Consider the following 18942-nt stretch of genomic DNA (forward strand, 5'->3'; position numbering starts at 1 on the left):
TGGTGAGTCAGCACTCGGGAGGCAGAAGCTGCCAGAGCTGCACGTACCAAGCTCCAGGCCAGTCAGAATTACATAATGAGACCCTGTCTCAAAAATAAATCAATAGGGGGAGCCGGAGAGATGGCTCAGTGGTTAAGAGCACCGACTGCTCTTTCAAAGGTCGTGAGTTCAAGTCCCAGCAACCACATCGTGGCTCGCAACCATCTGTAATGGGAGAGCTACAGTGTACTCATACATAATAAATAAAATCTTTTAAAAAATAAATCAGGGGTTGGGGATTTAGCTCAGTGGTAGAGCGCTTGCCTAGCAAGCGCAAGGCCCTGGGTTCGGTCCTCAGCTCCGAAAAAAAAAAAATCAATAACTTAAACTTGAGAAATCATACACATACATAATTGTGTTATGCAATGTAATCATATATGGAATTGTGTGTTCCGCTGCATAAATGAAATATATATGTGTATATATGTTACTTTTGAACGATGGAATATTATTCAATAATAAAAAGGAATGACACATGCATCGTGGATAAGCCTCAGAGATTCTGTGCTGAGTAAAATATCACCCAGAAATGACTTTGTGCCGCATGATCTCCAGGTCTTGGGATTTAGAGAGAGAGGGTGGAAGTTTGAAGTGACTGCTAAAATGCACATGGCTTCTTTGGGAGATAAAAAAAGAATGTTTCTTTTAAAATATATTCTAAACTAATGTGCATATGTGTATAGGTCCACGTGCATGCAGTACCCAAGAAGGCCAGAAGAGGGCAGCAGATTTCCTTGGAGCTCTACTTCCGGGCAGGAGGTTGTCGGCTGCCCGGGTGCTGGAAACTGAACCCTGGTCCTCTGAAGGAGCAGCAAATGATCTTAATCGCTGAGCCATCTTTCCAGTCCCGTGCTCATAAATTGATTGATGTGATGGCTAGTCCCAAGAGTATACTGCCAGCATCTGAATCTCCGTGAATTATTTTACAGTGCTGGAGACGAAACCCAGGCCCTTGGCACACTGGGCGACTGCTCTACTGCTGAGCCCCAGCCCAGCCCTGAGCCGTGCACAGGCTGCACAGGGCCACTGGACTCCCAGAAGGGAACCCCAGCGGGCCCTGTGGCTTCTTCTCACTTGAACAGAGTGCGTAGGTTGATGACTCGGCACACACGCTCAGCAATCTCCCAGGCAATTCGCTCCATGAGCGGAATCATCCTCTCGTCTCTGTTGTAGTGTCTAGATATGATCCAGACCATGCGCAGGGCACTCATCATGGATGGAATGGTGTCCAGGACCACGTGGAAGTTGGAGCCGTGGGTGATGTTCTGCCAAAGCCACACACAGAGGCGGCAAAAGGGGATAGAAGAGGGACTTAATCTCAAGGCCAGGAATTAAGCTCTGTCTGCTGTCTGCCTTTCTGTCTGTCTGTCTCTGTCTGTCTCTGTCTCTGTCTCTCTCTCTCTCTCTCTCCCTCCTTTTCTCCCTCTGTCTGCCTTTCTGTCTCCTCATTCACACACACACACACACACACACACACACACACACACACACACACACACATACACACACACACACCAGGTTAGGGCCTTTTCCAAGCACAGCCATTAGCCTTCTCCTTCTCTTTGTCTTCTGGAAGTAAACCACCACAGGTCAAGAGTGATCATTCTACCCTGAAATCAGCAGCCTGGGAGGTGACCCACTCTCCAGAGAGGCCGGGTCTCTGAGACTTCACGTGAAATAAAGCCAAGGACACTCAGAAGAGCAGGCAAGAAAGCAAGCCATTCTGGAAGGGCATGAACCACCCAGCAACTCAATGGATGCCCCCAGAGGCGGAACCCTTCCCACATCCTGACCCACTAAAATGGGAGACAGTGGTTTTATCAAGAAGACAGTCACACACCCATACACCAGAACGGTGACTGTCCTAATTAATGCCAGCTATCAACATGACACAGCCTGGGGTCACCTGAAGAAGCCTCAATTCAAGAATTGCTTCAATCAAACTGACCCATGACTGTGTCTTCGACGAATTGTCTTAGTTGATCATTGATGGAGGAGAGAATCCAGCCCACCGTGGGTGGCACCATCCCTAAGCAGGTGGGCCTGTACTATGTAAGAAAGATAGCTCGGGGCATGGAGAAATGGCACCAGGTTAAGAGCACTGACGGTTCTTCAGAGGACCTGGGTTGGATTCCCAGCACCCACATGGCAGCCACGACCATCTCTGTCTCCAGTCCCAAGGGATCTGATGTCCTCTTCTGGCTTCTGAAGGTACCAGAGACACACACGGTACACAGGTACATGCACAGGCAAACACCCGGCCCCGTAGAATGTTTTCTTTTAAAGGTTTCAAAGGAAGAAAGCTTGCTGACTCATCAGAGCAGCAGTAAGCAGATGAGGAGCCCGGTGGGGTTGCGGATCTGAGGAGGAACCTGCAATTCCGTGTCTTTTAAGTTAGTATTACAACCCCATCATACAAACGAGAGGTGGCGTGGTGCATCCTGGGAAGTCCAGGTGCAACAGAGCTGTGCACTTCCTGCTCCCATGGCTTACTTCCTCCAGGAAGACCTCTACCTCTTGAAGGTTCCAGAATCTCACAGAACATCAGTACTATAAGCCCCTGGACGGCAGACAGTTCCATTCAAACCACAACACAGCATGGTGTGCTCGTGAAGACAAAGATGCAGGAACACAGTTAAAAATAATAAAAGATTAACTCTTTAGGCCCTGGAGAGATGGCTCAGTGGTTAAGAACATGTGCTTCAACCGCCAGAAGACTCAGGTTCAACTCCCAGCGCCACCGCGCCATGTGGCTCACAACTGCCTGTAAGTCAGGCCAGAGCCCCTGCGGGCACCTGCATTCCCATGTGCAGAGGCGTATGCATCGTTAAAAAATTTTTTTTAAAAATTAAGAACACAGGAACAGCTGGGTGGTGATGGCGCATGCCTTTAGTCTCGGCTCTTGGGGGGCAGGGAGATCTCTATGAGTTCAAGGCCAGCCTGGTCTACAGAGCGAGTTCCAGGACGGCCAGGGATACAATGAGAAACCTTGTCTCAAACGAACAAGCAAACAAACAACTCTACAGGAACAGTTTGGACACCTGAGAGCATGGTCTGACACGTGGTCATAGCATGGTCCAACTCTATGAAGAAGCTCGATTCCCCTGAAGCAAAGTGCAAAGGGACAGAGAGGGGACGCCTGCACTCTTGTGACGTACAGGGATCTGGGGGAAGCAGAGGTGAGACTCAGTGTTTAATGGGTTTGGGGTCTCGGTGTAAGGGCTGAAGGTAAGTACATGTAGACCATTGTAACAGGTTTTGTCAAGGTTTGCTCTGTTGCTATGTAACGATAAATACTGGTCCCCGAGGTCTGGTTACGCTCAGGGATGAGAGAATCCTCATGCACATCAAGTAAGGCTATTCGATCTTGCTTCTTAATTTAAAACATTCGGGGGCTGGAGAGATGGCTCAGCGGTTAAGGGCACTGACTGCTCTTCCAGAGGTCCTGAGTTCAATTCCCAGCAACCACATGGTGGCTCACAGCCATCTGTAATGGGATCTGATGCCCTCTTCTGGTCTGTGTGAAAACAGCTACAGTGTACCAACATTAAATAAATAAATCTTTTTTTTAAATGTTTTAAATATTAGATTGAATGAAAATGCCGACAGCTGATAACTGGGCAGAAGAGAGGTGGGTGGAATTTCAGTTCTGGGCTTGGGGTCTGAGGAGGACCATGAGGGAGAGAAGAGAGGAAGATGGAGAAAGAAGGCACCATGGGATAGATGAGTTAAGAAAACATGGCCACAAGGGGCTGGCCATTGGAGTTAAGAGCTGCCCAAATGGAAAATGGCTCATTATAACTCAGGGCTATTGATGGGAAATAGATTCTAACAACACAGAGGATAGCTATCTGCCCAGCTCTAGTGCTTTAAAGTCTTGGGAGGATATTAGCCGAAATGCCCAACAAAAGGGAGACAGAACCTGTAGAGACCATATCCAGTGGATAGGCACGGCCCCCAGTTGAGGGATGGGCCACCTCAAAAATATGAATCCAGAATTCCTCCTGTGAAAAGGAAATACAGGGACAAAGAGTGGAGCAGAGACTGAAGGAAAAGACCATTCATAGACTGTCCCACCTAGGGATCCAGCCCATCTGCAGACACCAAACCCAGACACTATTGCTGATGCCAAGAAGCACTTGGTGACAGGAGCTGTCCCCTGAGAGGCTCTGCCAGAGCCTGGCCAATACAGATGCAGATGTGCTCAGCCAAACATCGGATTTGAACATGGGGACACCAACAGAGGAGTTAGGGTAAAGACTGAAGGAGCAGAAGGGGTTTGCAACCCCATAGCAAGAACAACAATATCAACCAACCAGACCCCCCCCCCCCCCGCAGAGTGCCCAGGGACTAAACCACCAACCAAAGAGTCCACATGGAGGGCCCCAGGGCTCCAGCCACATATGTAGCAGAGGATGGCCTTGTTAGACATCAATGGTAGGGGAGCCCTTTGGTCCTGTGGAGGCTCAATGACCAGCATAAGGGAATGCTAGAGCACTGAGACAGGAGTGGGTAGGTGGGCTGGGAGCACCCTCCTAGGGGCCGGGGGAGGTGGGAGGGGAAACTGAGAAGGGGGAATAACATTTGACATGTAAATAAATAAACTAACCAATTAAATTTTTTAAATGCTTATCATAAGTGTAAAGGTTCTTATCATAAATGTAAATGTAAAGTGTCATTTACCTGGGAACTGAATGATCAAAGGTGGAGTAGAACCTGCCCCCCATTTGAGATTAAATAATTACTACGACAGGTTTGAATTTAATGCTGCGGATAGTTCGGATAGAAGTGGTACTGGGACTGACGGGCTATCACCGCCAGTGAGTGCTTGCCTTAGAAGCACAAGGACCCGAGTTCAATCCCCAGAACCTGGATTAAAAAGCCAGGTGTGGGTGGCACACTCTTGTCATCCCACACCCAGGGAGGCACAGACAGGGGAGTTCCTGAGGCTCGGGGATTGAGCTATGTGGTTGAGCTCCAGGCCAACGAGAGACCATGCCTCAAGGGGGACACAGCAAGAGGTGGAGACATGGCTTGGTGGTTAGGGGACTGGGATTCGATTCCCAGCACCCGTGTGGTGGTTCGCAAACATCTGTAACTCCTGTTCCAGGGGGATCCAACTCCCTCCTCTGCCCTCCATGGGCATCATGAATGCCAAGGTCATTGACAAATGTGCAAGCAAAATACCCATTAAAAAAAAAAAGCGGGGTTGGGGGTTTAGCTCAGTGGTAGAGCACTTGCCTAGCAAGCGCAAGGCCCTGGGTTCGGTCCCCAGCTCCGAGGGGGGAAAAAAAAAAAAAGCTTGGTATGTGTTGTGGTTTGCCCTGGAATTATATGTATTTTGATGCTAATTCCACTGCCCACAAGGACAGCTGCCTAGTCACATACTCAGGAATCAGGTGACTTCACCAGAACCTTCTCCCCACTGAATCTGTAAAGTACAGGTGAGGGGCAGGTATAAGATAGAAGGAGGCCTCTCATTGGAGGAGAAGGAAGGATGGGTGGGAGAGAGGTTTGAAGGAAGAGGAGGAGACTGGACGAGAGAGACAGAGGAGAGGGTGAGAAGCCATGGCAGGTGATGTTAAGATCTCGCTCTGTGTATTTACAGGTTGTTATTAATGATCTCAAGGGATGGATGGTACTGGGCTTTGTATGTTTAAGTGGGCAATTATATCTTACCAATTGGAGCTAAGATTATTGCGTTGTGTGTTCTTTTATGTGAGGGTTTGAGTGTAGGAAAGTGTGCAGCTGGGATGTGTTTCCGCCAAGATATCCAGCAGATATCTTGGGGCACCGCGGTGCAGACCTAGCGGGGTAAAAAACAACTATACTTTTTTATTTTTATATTTTTACAACAACAGGTGTGGTGAGAGGCAGAGGCAGGTGGATCCCTGAGTTTGAAGCCAACCTGGTCTATACAACTAGTACCAGGATAGCCAGAGCTACACAGAGAAACACTGACTTGGAAGAGGGCAGCGGGAGGGAGAGGGAAAGGGAGAGAAAGAAAGGGACTCAGGACTCAGGTAGCCCAGGCTAGCCTCAAACTTCCTACATGACCAAGGATGGCCTTGAATTTCTGATCCTTTGCCTCTACCTTCTGAGTCCTAGGATTACAGGTAAGAACCACCTAAATGTAATTATAAAAATGACATCTGTGCAGTTCCTCACAAAGCTGGCTTCCCAGAATGCAACCCGTCCTCCGTACCTTGAAGTGACGCTCCACGGTGGATAGGAAGCGCACGTTGTCCGAGGCCTCCATGTGGAGTTTGAACAGCTCTGTCAGGACAGGCTGCACGTTGGCTGTGAGCATGGACTCCGCCTCTTTGATCACCTCCAGGACTTTCCTTACGAATGGCAGCTTCGTCTGCTCATAGAGGGCGCTCAACGTTGCATTTCTTTCTCGCCAGAACTCGATTTCAGCCAGAGGACCATTGCCCTGAGAGAGACGTGAGCACCCAGAGACACATGGTTATGTGGGTGGACACGTGGTTTCTACAGTGCCATTGTCTCTGTGGCCTTGGCTCCACACAGAAGCAAGGCAGTAGAGTGTTTCCATGTGGGCTTCTCATCCTGCATGGTCCAATCCAAGTGGACCTCAGGACCCTACTGGGAATGCAAGACAGAGCCCTGCCTTTCCTTGTGCCCCAACAGTGGCAGAAACTGACACTACAAAGGAGAAAGCATCAACCCCACAGGAGAGATTCAGAAAGTGGCCCAGCCTGTGCTCTGAGAAAACTCCCTAAAGCAAGCGCGACTTCCTGTTACGGGAACCGAGAAATGTATCCTCTCTTTATTCTGTGTCTCTGTGTGTGTCATCATGTGTGTATTACACATGTGTATGTGTGTATATGTACATGTGTGTATATGTATATGTGTGTGCTTGTAAATACATATGAGCATGATGCTTGTGAGAGTGTGTGATATATGTACACGTGTGCATACACACCAGTGTGTGTGTGCTTGTGAGAATGTATGTGTTCATGTGTGTACATGCTTAGTCATCAGGGGGTGGCATGCGTATGTATGTGTGCACACGTATAAACATGAACATATGTGCATGAGTATATGTGCTCATGACAGATAAAGAGAGCATGTGTTTGTGTTCATGTGTGCATTGAACATGTGTATGTGCATATACATGTGAGTGTGTACACATGATTGTGTGCTAGGAAAAGTATATGTGTGTGTGCACATGTGTGTATGTGTGCATGCACACACACATGTAGACTAGAGTTCAGCCTTGGGTATCATTCAGTGTCATCTTGTTTTCTTTTCACTTTTTTTTTTTTTTTTTGAAACCAGATCTTACTGGGTAGCCCTGGCTGACCTGGAACTCACTGTGTAGAGCAGTGTCTTGGAGCAGCTACTGCTGGGATAAGACACCACTGACCAAATCAGCTCGAGGAAGGAAGGGCTACATCAGTTTATGGCTTCCCAGCACAGTCCATCCCGGAGAAAAGTGGGGCAGGAACCTGGAGACAGGACCTGAAGCAGAGGCCAGGGAAGAATGAAGCTCACTGGCTTGTTCCTCATAGCTTCCTCGGTCTGCTATCTCGTTCAGCCAGGACAACCTGCCCAGGGGTGGCACCACCTACAATGAGCTGGGCCCTCTCACATCAACCCTCAATCAAAGTACCACAGGTTTGCCCACAGGCCAATTTACTGGGGGCATTTTCTCAGTTGAGGTTCCTGTTTTCAAACTGTCTCGAGCTTGTGTCAAGTTGACATAAAAGGAGCCAGCAAGTGGGGGGGGGTGGTCTTGAGGTTGCAGAGATGCTTGCTTCTACCTCCCTAACGCTGGGACTAAGGGCCTGGACCACCAGGTCCCCACATAGCTTGCTTTCTTATTTAAAACAGTTGACTTGGTTGCTAGGGAGGGCTAGCCTGTGGTGATCTGAACAAGAAGGGCTCCCATAGACATTAGACTCCCATAGACTCAGATATTTGAGTGATTAGTCATCAGGGGGTGGCAGTATTTAAGAAGGGTTAGGAAGATTGGGAAGTGTGGCCCTGTTGGAGTAGGTGTGCCATTGCGGGGGTGGGGGGTGGAGTGGGGGGTGGGCTTTGAGGTTTTAAAAACCCAAGCCATTCTCAGTGTCTCAAGCTCTCCCTCTCCTCCCCCTCCCCTCCTCCCTCCCCCTCTCTCCCCTTCCCTTCCTCCTTCCCCCTCCCCCTCCTCTCCTCCCTTTCCCTCTCTTCCCTCTCCCTCTCCCACTCCCCTCCCCCATCCCCTGTCTCCCCTCCCTTTTCCCCTCCCTCCCTCTCTCTCTCCCTCTCTCCCTTTCTCCCTCTCCCCATCCTCTTCTCTCTCTCTCTCTCTCTCTCTCTCTCCCTCTCTCCCTCTCCCTCTCCCCATTCTCTCTCTCTCTCTCTCTGCTTGCCAGTCAGGATGTAGCTCCCTGCTGCTTCTCCAGCACCAAGCCCCCCTGCTGCTGTGCTGTCATGATCATCAACTAAGCCTCTCAAACTATAATCAAAGCCTCTGGAGTCTTCTTCCCAGCAATAGGACGGTGACCAAGACAGGGTAAGCACCGTCACTCCAGACGGCGATCTGATAGCACCCGAACAAAGGTGGTGATGCGAGCCCTGCACGTCCTACCTGGGGCTTCTTCTTCAGCTGAGAGTCCACAGCATATGAGATCTGCCCCAGCCAGTTGATCACACACTGCTCCAAAGTCTCCACCAATTCCGGGTCAGCCACCAGCTCGGACACTTCTCCCTCCACACTGATGCTGGGCATCTCCAGCTTGATCTCACCTGGTGGAGGGGGACATCGAGTTAGATCCGAGCTCAGGAAGAGCCTGTCTCATTCAAGTTCACCAGCCAGCTCTTCCCTCCCACATCATCGGGTTGTTAGCGGGTTTCCTCGGCTGTCCCTGGCTCATTCTCTCTCACAGGAATGTGATTGGAACCCTCTAGTGACAGGCTGGTAGTTAAGTCCCATCAAAGTGATGTCATCACTTAAGAAGTTCCTGGATCAACAACACAATGACTTTCGATTTTTTTTTTTTAAACAATGTGAACACAAGACCAGACTAAAGTGGCTATTAACGAAATCCTCCAGGCCTTGGGAGGTGGCTCAGTGGTTAAGAGCACTTTCTGTTCTTCCAGAGAAACAAAGGAATCATCATCTAAATGGATTGGTTCCCGATCTGGCACCTTCTTCTGGCCTCCACTGGTAACTGCTGTCACATGCACTCTCCCACCAGCACACAAGTACACAGAAAGTAAAATAAGAAAAGGGAAAACATCCAGTATGAGGGAAGAAAAGTCATGTTATCCAAATCAAGGTAATGTAAAGAAGAAAACGTTTAGGTCCTGGCTCTTTGTCCCAGAGACTGGACACAGTGTGTCCATTCAACAAGAACAGAAGACTCTGGGGCTGGGGATTTAGCTCAGTGGTAGAGCGCTTACCTAGGAAGCGCAAGGCCCTGGGTTCGATCCCCAGCTCCGAAAAAAAAAGAACCAAAAAAAAAAAAAAAAAAAAGAACAGAAGACTCTGGGCAAATAAATGGAGATAAGAGGTCTCAGAACTGAACAGAGCAACAAGCCAGGGCAGCTCCAGCTTGAGGAACACTGCAGGCACAGAAGACACAGGAGCTAGGGGGATGCCTCCACGGCTAAAGTGCTTGCCGCACAAGCATAAGGACGTGGGTTCAGATCCCCAGAACCCCTCTGCAAGCCAAGAACAGTGGTTCACGTCTGTAATCCCAAGGTGCAGACGCATGGATTCCCTGGGGCTCAATGACCAGTCAGCCTAGCCCAGCTGGACAATGAGAGACCTTATCTCTAAAAAGAAAGCGAATGCCATCTAAGAAGTGACACCTGGCCAGGACCTGCACACACAGGCACACCCCCACCCCAATCCACAGAGTTAAGAGAAGACATGATTCCCTTGAGTAACAGGCCCACGTTACTGGCTTTCCTGGCTGCTAAGTCATCTCTTCCCTGGCTGGTCCCCTAAACATGAGCGCCCAGGGCAACTCCCCTCCCTTATCCAGCCAGCCCCTCCCCTCCTTGTTCTCTGCTCACCACATCCGGTTTCCATCACCCCAGGCTCTGGAAATCAGTGAGAGGGAGGGGCAGAGGCAGGCACTGCCCATCCAGTGACCAGGGACAGAGGGTGTCCTAAATTCCACAGCAGGGACTGAATACAGCTTTCAGAGGAGGCCCAATGCTACCTCCTCTAGAAATCCTTCCATGACTGCCCTGCCCTCTTCTGCAGGCCCTCAGAGGAGGCCTCGACATCTCTACAAACTCCACCTTCTGCCAAATTTGGGAGTGAACAGTCCCGTCACCATAGGGATTGTCACTGCTTTGCTTCTAAACAATTCAGTTTCCAGTGAGCATATAAACAAGGGTCCTCGGGCTTGAGAGGTGGTTCAGTGGGTAGAGCTAGTGCCTAGGATATACACGGCCCAGGGTTCAACCCCCAGCACTATATAAATGGAGCCTCGCAGCAGCCTGGTGTAACCTTAGCACTTGGGCAGTAGAGGCAGGAGGATCAGAAATTGAAAGTCACCCTCGGCTATATGTCACAGATCTGGGCTATAAGACACCCTGTCTGAATGCATACCTACATGCAAACCGACAAACACATAAAATAATACATTAAAAATATCCTAAACTGTTAGGAATTGGTGACAACGTGCCTTTAATCCCAGCACTTGGGAGGCAGAGGCAGCTAGATCTGTGAGTTCAAAGCTAGCCTGGTCTACAGATTGAACTCCAAGACAGCCAGGACTACACAGAGAAACCCTGTCTCAAAAAGGAAGAAACAAACAAACGTCACAAAACGAAGCAAAACAAAATTAATAAAGTGATCTGAACTTCAGCATTGCCTTCTTAGGACGAGTTAATAGTTCTAGGAGAACGGGGGGGACGCGGAACGGACCTTCTAGCTGTTGCATGGTCCTTTGAATGTTGTTGGCAAATTTCTGAAGGTTCATTAAGAACTCGTCACGAATCAGTTGGATGCTGTGGTACTCCATTGTCTCCCCCAGCATGCTAGGCAAGTCCGTTATATCATAAGAAGAGAACTCCTGCACTTCCGGAGGCGATGCTACCTGTCCTGACTCTGATTTGTGTTGGTTGAAGGACAGCGCGGGCATGAAAACCTGTCAATGCACAAGTTGAAACAGTTAACTTGCTCAGGGTCCCCGGCTGTCCGTTAAAGGGATGGATGTGCAAGTTGGTACCAGGTCTGTCATTGTTCAGGAGGCTGAGGCAGGAGGATGGCGGTTTGAGGCAGCCTGGGCTTGCGTATTGAGACAAGAAGGATTTTGATACCACAAAGGTTGCAGGTGATGTCCGGGTCTGCTAGTTACGTGACCCGTGATTGCTTAGGAAGAATTTTGTTTCATTCCCAGGATGTTTTATAATGGACCGCTTGGTTGGCTCAGACGGCCAGCGGCTCTGTTCTCAGAAGATGAGAGATTAAAAGATGTCACCCAGAGGCCTGGTGTGGCGGGAGCACATCTGTGACCTCAGCACTTGACAGACAGGTGCCGTAGAACTACCCATGAGTTCAAAGCCAGGTTGGTCTACAAGGTGAATTCCAGGCCAGTCAGGGCTATAAGGACCCTTTCTCAAAACAAATATATGTTAAATGAATAAGCACACAGACAGCTAGGGACCTTATGTCTCCTATCTGCCACCAGGAATGAGTGCTCTTCCCTCTTCTTCTTCTTTTTTTTTTTTCTTTTTTCTTTTTTTGTTCAGAGCTGGGGACCAAACTCAGGGCCTTGCGCTACCACTGAGCTAGATCCCCAACTTCCCTCTTCTTTGGAAGTAGCCACTGTCTTGGAGATGCCAGGGTGTCTGTGGGATCCACGGTTACCTGGCAGATGATATCCTTTAGGAACTGGAGCACTTGAGAGTTTATGATGCCATACTCCATGGTCTCTGGCATGATTTCCATTGCTTCCTTCATATCACTGGCTTCTGGGATTGCATCTAGACAAAAACACACCCCGAGCGTCCAGTCAGCAGTGGTGGGGACATTCCTAGGTGTTCTGGGGAGAGGGGTCTCTCCTTCCTCTCAGAGGCTCTGGTCACAAAGTCAGCAGACAAGACAGGCTAGCCTGGATCTAAACAAACCCTGGGCAAATGAGGCTAAAATAGACTACACTGAACTTTTGAGTTGTTGGGAGTTTTTAAAGGCTGTGGGGGCTGTAAGCTTGCCCTGTATGTGACATTACAGCATTAACAAGGGGCTCTTGGGGACAAGGAATCGATAGCTTATATTTTATTTATTATTTTCTTCCTTTTTCTGTTTTATTTATTTATTCATTTATCTACTTTTTATTTTCAAGGTACATTTCATTTTTTAAATTTTTTTATTAGATATGTTTCTTTACTTACATTTCAAATGTTATTCCCCTTCCCGGTTTCCTGTCCATAAGCCCCCATTCCCTCCCCTGACCCTCCCCCATACTGGTATTCCCCCCATACATCCCCCTTATTGCCCCCCCCCATATTCCCCTGCACTGGGGGTCCAACCTTGGCAGGACCAAGGACATCTCCTTCTACTGGTGCCCCAACAAGGCTATTTTCTGCTACGTATGCAGTTGGAGCCCTGGGTCAGTCCATGTATAGTCAGTCTTTTAGTAGTGGTTTAGTCCCGGGAAGCTCTGGTTGGTTGGCATTGTTGTTCTTATGGGGTTGCAAGCTCCTTCACCTCTTTCAAAACTTCCTCTAATTCCCCCCAAGGGGGTCCTATTCTCAGTTTGCTGCTAGCACTGACCTCTGTATTGGACATACTCTGGATGTGTCTCTCAGGAGCGATCTATATCCAGTCCCTTTCCGCATGCATTTTTTTTTAACTTCATCAATCTTATCTAGTTTTGGTGGCTGTATACTATCTATGTATTTATATGAGTACACTGTCGCTGTCCTCAGACACACCAGAGAAGAGGGCATCAGATCCCAACACAGATGGTTGTGAGCCACCGTGTGGTTGCTGGGAATTGAACTCACAACCTCTGGAAGAGCAGTCAGCGCTCGTAACCGCTGAGCCACCTCTCTGGCCCTGAGAGGTGATATTTTAAAAAGATGTATTTAGGGGCTGGAGACATGAAGACCAGGGTTAGGATCCCAGGTAAACGACAGGTGAATGTGGTGGCTCGCTATAATTCTCGCTATAATTGGCGGTAGAGTGCCCAGAGCAAACCATACCAACCAGCTCTGAGTTTGATTAAAAACTGTGTGGTGGGGTTGGGGATTTAGCTCAATGGTAGAGAGCTTGCCTAGCAAGCACAAGGCCCTGGATTCGGTCCCCAGCTCCGAAAAAAAAAGAAAAGAAAAGAAAAAAAAAAAAAAAAACAAACCTGTGGGGCAGTAACCGGCACGTAGGAGGTAGAGGAAGGACACCTGTGTGGAACCCTGTCTTAAAACATCCCCACCCGGGGGTTGGGGATTTAGCTCAGCGGTAGAGCACTTGCCTAGCAAGCGCAAGGCCCTGGGTTCGAACCCCAGCTCCGAAAAAAAAAAAAAAAGAAAGAAAGAAAGAAAAAAAAAACCCTCCCCACCCAAACTCTCACACCCCCAAACAAAACAAACAGACTGTACCCATGAAGAATGCTCCCCGGCCGACACACACACACACACACACACACACACACACACGGAGCTTGAAGGTACCTTTTGAGCTTCTGAGGAAGAAAACCACATTCTGTTCCAGAAACTCCTCGGAAAGTGGGGTGAGGCTCACATGCAATTCCAGTCTGTTGATGATGCGTTTTACAAGTCTCTGAAACAGACAGGACGCCATTGGGCCGCCAGATGAGCGCTCGGTAGAATGTGTAGGTCTCCAGTATGGAGGCTCTCATGTCTGCTAAGGAGGCCGCGGCTTGTCCGTGGCCACAGAAGAGCTAATTCACACTCAGATCCCTGACCCGGAGCCTGCAGCTTCTACTAGCCAGACAGTCCAGTGACAATTGTGGTGTACTGAGTGGAGAGGTTGACAGGTAGCTTGGAGGGGCGGGGCGGGGCGGGGCGGGGCGGGGCGGGGCGAGGAGGGGCGGGGCAGGGCGGGGCGGGGCAGGTGACGCAGGGCAGGACAGGGCAGCCTGTGGAAAGAAACTGGCTGCCTCTAGTTAGTTGGTTTGTTGTTTCAGGGACTTGGGTGGGAATTATGTTTATACCTTTGGGGGAGAGGGGTGCCCATATAATTATTTCCTTTAACAGACTTATTTATTGGGGTCGGAGAAATGGCTCAGGGGTTAAGAGCACTGGCTGCTCTTCCAGAGGTCGTGAGTTCAATTCCCAGCAACCACACCGTGGTTCAGAATCATCTGCAACCCCAGTTCTAGGGTGTCTGACCACCCACCCCCTCCCTTCTAGCCTGTGAAGGTTCCAGGAATGCATGCAGTGCAGAGTCATAAAATAATGAATGGAATTTAAATAGATAATGAAGGTTCTGGGTTTCTTTTTTCTTTTTTAAGAAAAATTTATTTATTATATGTAAGTACACTGTAGTTGTCTTCATGCACGCACACCAGAAAAGGGCATCAGATCTCAGTACAGATGGTTGTGAGCCACCATGTGGTTGCTGGGATTTCAACTCAGGACCTCTGTAAGAGCAGTCAGTCTCTTAACCACTGAGCCATCTCTCCAGCCCCCGGTTTGGGGCTTTTTGAGATTTATATATATTTATGTATATGAGTGTTTTGCCTGCCTGCCTGCGTGTCTGTGTACCATGCGTGTGCTACTGTATTGGGTCCCTCCTTTCTCTGTAAGCCATAACTCCTGGCAGGACAGCTTTTTTTTTTTTTTTTTTTTTTTTTTTTTTGTCCCTGTGAGTCCCTCCCAGTCAAAATGAATCTAAAGGTTTCCGGGAAATCTCAACACAGGATTCTGGAATCTCTGCTCTAAAGTACTGTGCCCCTTGCATTCTCCCTGACTGTCACCCTGTCGTAAGAGAGGAGGTCACTCTTCCAGGAAGGACAGAGAGTAATATGCACCTTGTTGTATGGTTTGCTGTAGTTCTCTATGTCTGGTTCATCATCTTCCATATCAAACAGGGGGGGAGTCAAGGAGTCGTTTTTCGGCTTTGAGGGCTTGACTGAAAAACACAATTTATTGTGTGAGTTGAGATATCGAAAGAGAAGGGTTTCCCAGTATCCAGATACCTTAGTATGACACATCCTGACCCCTACGTAATCTTAACCTGTCACCGGCTCTACAAAGGTCAGGAGTGAAGCAGTCACGACAGGTCACACATGCAGAAATCATGCGCAGTCAGGGATGTGCTTAATGGCACTTGAAATAGTTAATGCTGGATGGCTCCGTTGGTAAAGTGTTTGCAGTATGAGTGTGAGGACACAGAACCCTGTAGAAAACCAACTGTGAGACACAAGTTCATAATCCTGGCTATGGGGAGGCTGAGACAGGAGAAACACTGGCGCTCACTGACTGGGCAGTCTAGTGTTGTGGTAAAAATTAGAAAAGGAACGTTTCTATCAGTTCCCACAAGCGGGATCTGCTCCCTCCGGCTGCTACTCTCTGCACAGCCTCCTAGGTGGTAGTTACCACGCCTGGCACACACACACACACACACACACACACACACACACACACACACACACCTTGTTCTGTGGGCCCTGCGTGTTCTCACTCCCCACGGGCAACAGAACCAGATCCACATGCTCCAGCCTCTCAGCCATTTCTTTCACACACTGTCCTCTTTGGCCCAGTAAAATCAAAGTTCCAAAACTTAAAATTTAGCAATTAGATTTACATGTTAAATTCTCAACCCACAATACATCACACGAAGAACTTACAACCAATTGATAAGGATATAACCCGCCCACCTAGATATGACAAATTTTCCTACAGAAATCCATCCAGCTACATTGGCAATTCAGGACCACCCAGATCTGGGTCATCCTTCCCTATCTCCATCTTGATTTTTTTCCTTCTTCTTCTCTCCCTCTCTATAAAACCTTGTCCCCACCTTATTCTTTTACTGTCCAATCATGGCCTTGATCTAACTTGTGCCAGCCCTCACCTTCATAATGACATCACCCTACACTCTAGTCTATTAGACTAGAGTGCTCCAGGACAGTAAGAGAATTTGTTTCAGAGAACAAGGCGGCTAACTCCAGAGGAATGCCACCTAAGGTCATGTGTGTATGTGAACATATGCCGTTGTACATGCTCACATATTCAGCACTATCACTCGTGTGCATGCATGTGTATGCACGTGTGCACACACATCGGTAAAGAAATGGTTAATGCTGAGTTTTATCCTTTGGGTTTTGTTCATTTGCTTTTTAAAAACAGAGTCTCATGTAAGCTCAGGCCAGCCTTAAACTAACTACTGAACCCTGTCTTTAAAAAAAAAAAAAAAAGGAGGAGGAGGAGGAAGAAGAGGAGGAGAAGAAAGAGGAGGAGGAAGAGGAGGAGAAGGGAGAGGAGGAGAAGGGAGAGGAGGAGAAGGGAGAGGAGGAGGAGGAGGAGGAGGAGGAGGAGGAGGAGGAGAAGAAGAAGAAGAAGAAGAAGAAGAAGAAGAAGAAGAAGAAGAAGAAGAAGAAGAAGAAGAAGAAGAAGAAGAAGAAGAAGAAGAAGGGGAAGGGGAAGGGGAAGGGGAAGGGGAAGGGGAAGGAGAAGGAGAAGGAGAAGGAGAAGGAGAAGGAGAAGGAGAAGGAGAAGGAGAAGGAGAAGGAGAAGGAGAAGGAGAAAGGTTGGGTGGCTCACATCTTTAATCCCAGCACTTGGGAGGCAGAGGCAGAAGGATGGAGGCAAAGGCTGGAGCTACACAGGGAAACCCTGTCTTGAAAAAAAAAAAAAAAAGCAAAGCAGGACTGGAGAGATGACTCAGTGGTTAAGAGCACTGACTCTTCCAGAGGTCCTGAGTTCAAATCCCAGCAACCACACGGTGGCTCACAACCATCTGTAATGAGACCTGGTGTCCTCTTCTGGTGAAGACAGCTACAGTGTACTCATATACATAAAATAGATCTTTAATAAGAAAAGCAAAACAAAAGAAACAAAATAAAAAAAACAAAAACAGTGAAGAAGAATAAAGAAAAAGTCCTGCCTTTTGTTCCTGAATTTAACTGTCATTACACACATACACCTCCTACACACACACACCACACACACATACTTACACCATACATACACACCACACACACACATACACACTACACATACAATATACACACCACATACACATATACACACCACACACACATACATACACACCACACACACATACACACCACACATACAATATACATACCACATACACACCACACACACATACACACATACCACACATACACACCACACACATACAGACCACACACACATACAGACCACACACACATACATACCATACACACCACACATACAATATAATACCACATACACACCACACACACATACATACCACACACACACACCACACACACACCACACACACACACACCACACACACACAGACCACACACATACATACCATACACACCACACACCACACACACATACACACCACACACCACACACACATACACACCACACACACATACATACATACCACACAGACATACATACACACCACACACACAATATACATACCACACACACATACACACCACACATACACATACACACCACACACAATATACACATCACACCACACACACACCACACACACCACACACACACACCACACACAACACACACACATACATACACACCACACACACACATACACACCACACACACAATATACACATATCACACACACATACACACCACACACACACACACACACACATACACACACACACACACACTCACCCTGCCTCAGTCTTTGCCTGGCTAGGAGAAGTGACAGTGTAAGCCCAGACAACCAGGGAAGAGACCACATGACAACAATAGAGAGATGAGACTGGTGTGCCCACAGGCCAAGGGATGCCTGAGCCAGCAGCAGCCATACAAGGCAAGGTGTGGTCCTCCCTCAGAGCTTTCAGAGGGCATTTGGCCCTGGGGGACACTGGGGATCTGGGTGCCCTGGACCTGTGGGAAGAGTGTTTCTCTTGTTTCCTGCCGTCTTATTAAGGCCCAGTATGACGATAACCCAGGGACCCTTGTGCACAGATCCATCACCAACTCCACAGTTTCCCCATGCAGTGGTGGCTTCAGCCCCTCCAGACACCCACCTGCCGTTTTATCGGTGACCTCTACTTTTTGATATTCACTCTCCTCTTCCTCTCCCTCCTCTTCAAAGGTCGTGGGGATGTCTTCTTAATGGGACCAAGAAGGGGGAAGATGATAGAAAACAGAGTTAGCCCCATATGAGAGGACCACGCCTTCACTTTAAGGACATCCAAAGAGTGGGGACACGTCCCACAGAAGACTCAGACCTGTCACTGCAAAACCTCATGCTAGGTCGGTAAGGAAGACTCGTGTCAGTCCAGACAAAGGTGAAGGGCGCTGTGTATTTGGTTCACCACACTGTGGTGTGTTTCGCAGTCTAGGCACAGCCTAGAAACTTCCAGTGAGCCCAGTATGGTGGTGCTGGTCTGTAATCCCTAGACTCAGGAGGTGGAAGCAGAAGGATCAGGAATTCAAGGCCAACTCATCAGTAATAACAAGTTCAAGCAAGGCTGATTTGCCTCAGAGAACAAAATGGGGGCCAGAAACAACCCCAGGGGCAGGGTCTATAATGAATAGGCCTAACTCAGAGGCCCAGGATAATGTGTTTGGGCTCAAAGTTCTACCTGAGGGGATAAATGAAGGCTAGGAAATTGAGACTCCTGTGAGGCTGAGGCAGGAGGATTGAGGATTTGAGAGTACCTTGGGCTACACAGTGAATTCCAGGCCAGCCTGGGCTACGAGACCCTGGTTCACAATATAATAATGAAGAAAGAAAAAAAAACCAAACCAGAAATA

The 18942-nt window shown here is 48.4% G+C and overlaps 1 protein-coding gene across 4 annotated transcripts in view; it reads right to left on the minus strand.

Annotated features, from left to right (window-relative positions):
• The window catches only part of Dnah10 (dynein, axonemal, heavy chain 10), a 123367-nt gene that overhangs the window by 103785 nt on the left and 640 nt on the right, over positions 1 to 18942 (minus strand). For 2 of the 4 annotated variants that reach the window (XR_005491954.2, XM_008769272.4), the window contains exons 2-9: positions 18210 to 18293; positions 15003 to 15103; positions 13681 to 13789; positions 11879 to 11994; positions 10934 to 11156; positions 8639 to 8796; positions 6245 to 6475; positions 1114 to 1304 (exon numbers count right to left, since the gene is read on the minus strand). Coding sequence is in view for 2 of the 4 variants with exons in the window: in XM_008769272.4 (XP_008767494.2) it covers positions 1114 to 1304; positions 6245 to 6475; positions 8639 to 8796; positions 10934 to 11156; positions 11879 to 11994; positions 13681 to 13789; positions 15003 to 15103; positions 18210 to 18293 (1213 nt within the window). In the remaining 2 variants the exon portion in view is untranslated. The other 2 variants (XM_039090119.2, XM_039090122.2) reach the window with 2 other exon arrangements.

The sequence above is a fragment of the Rattus norvegicus genome, chromosome 12 (assembly GCF_036323735.1).
Source record: "Rattus norvegicus strain BN/NHsdMcwi chromosome 12, GRCr8, whole genome shotgun sequence".
In the NCBI taxonomy this organism is placed as follows: Eukaryota; Metazoa; Chordata; class Mammalia; order Rodentia; family Muridae; genus Rattus; species Rattus norvegicus.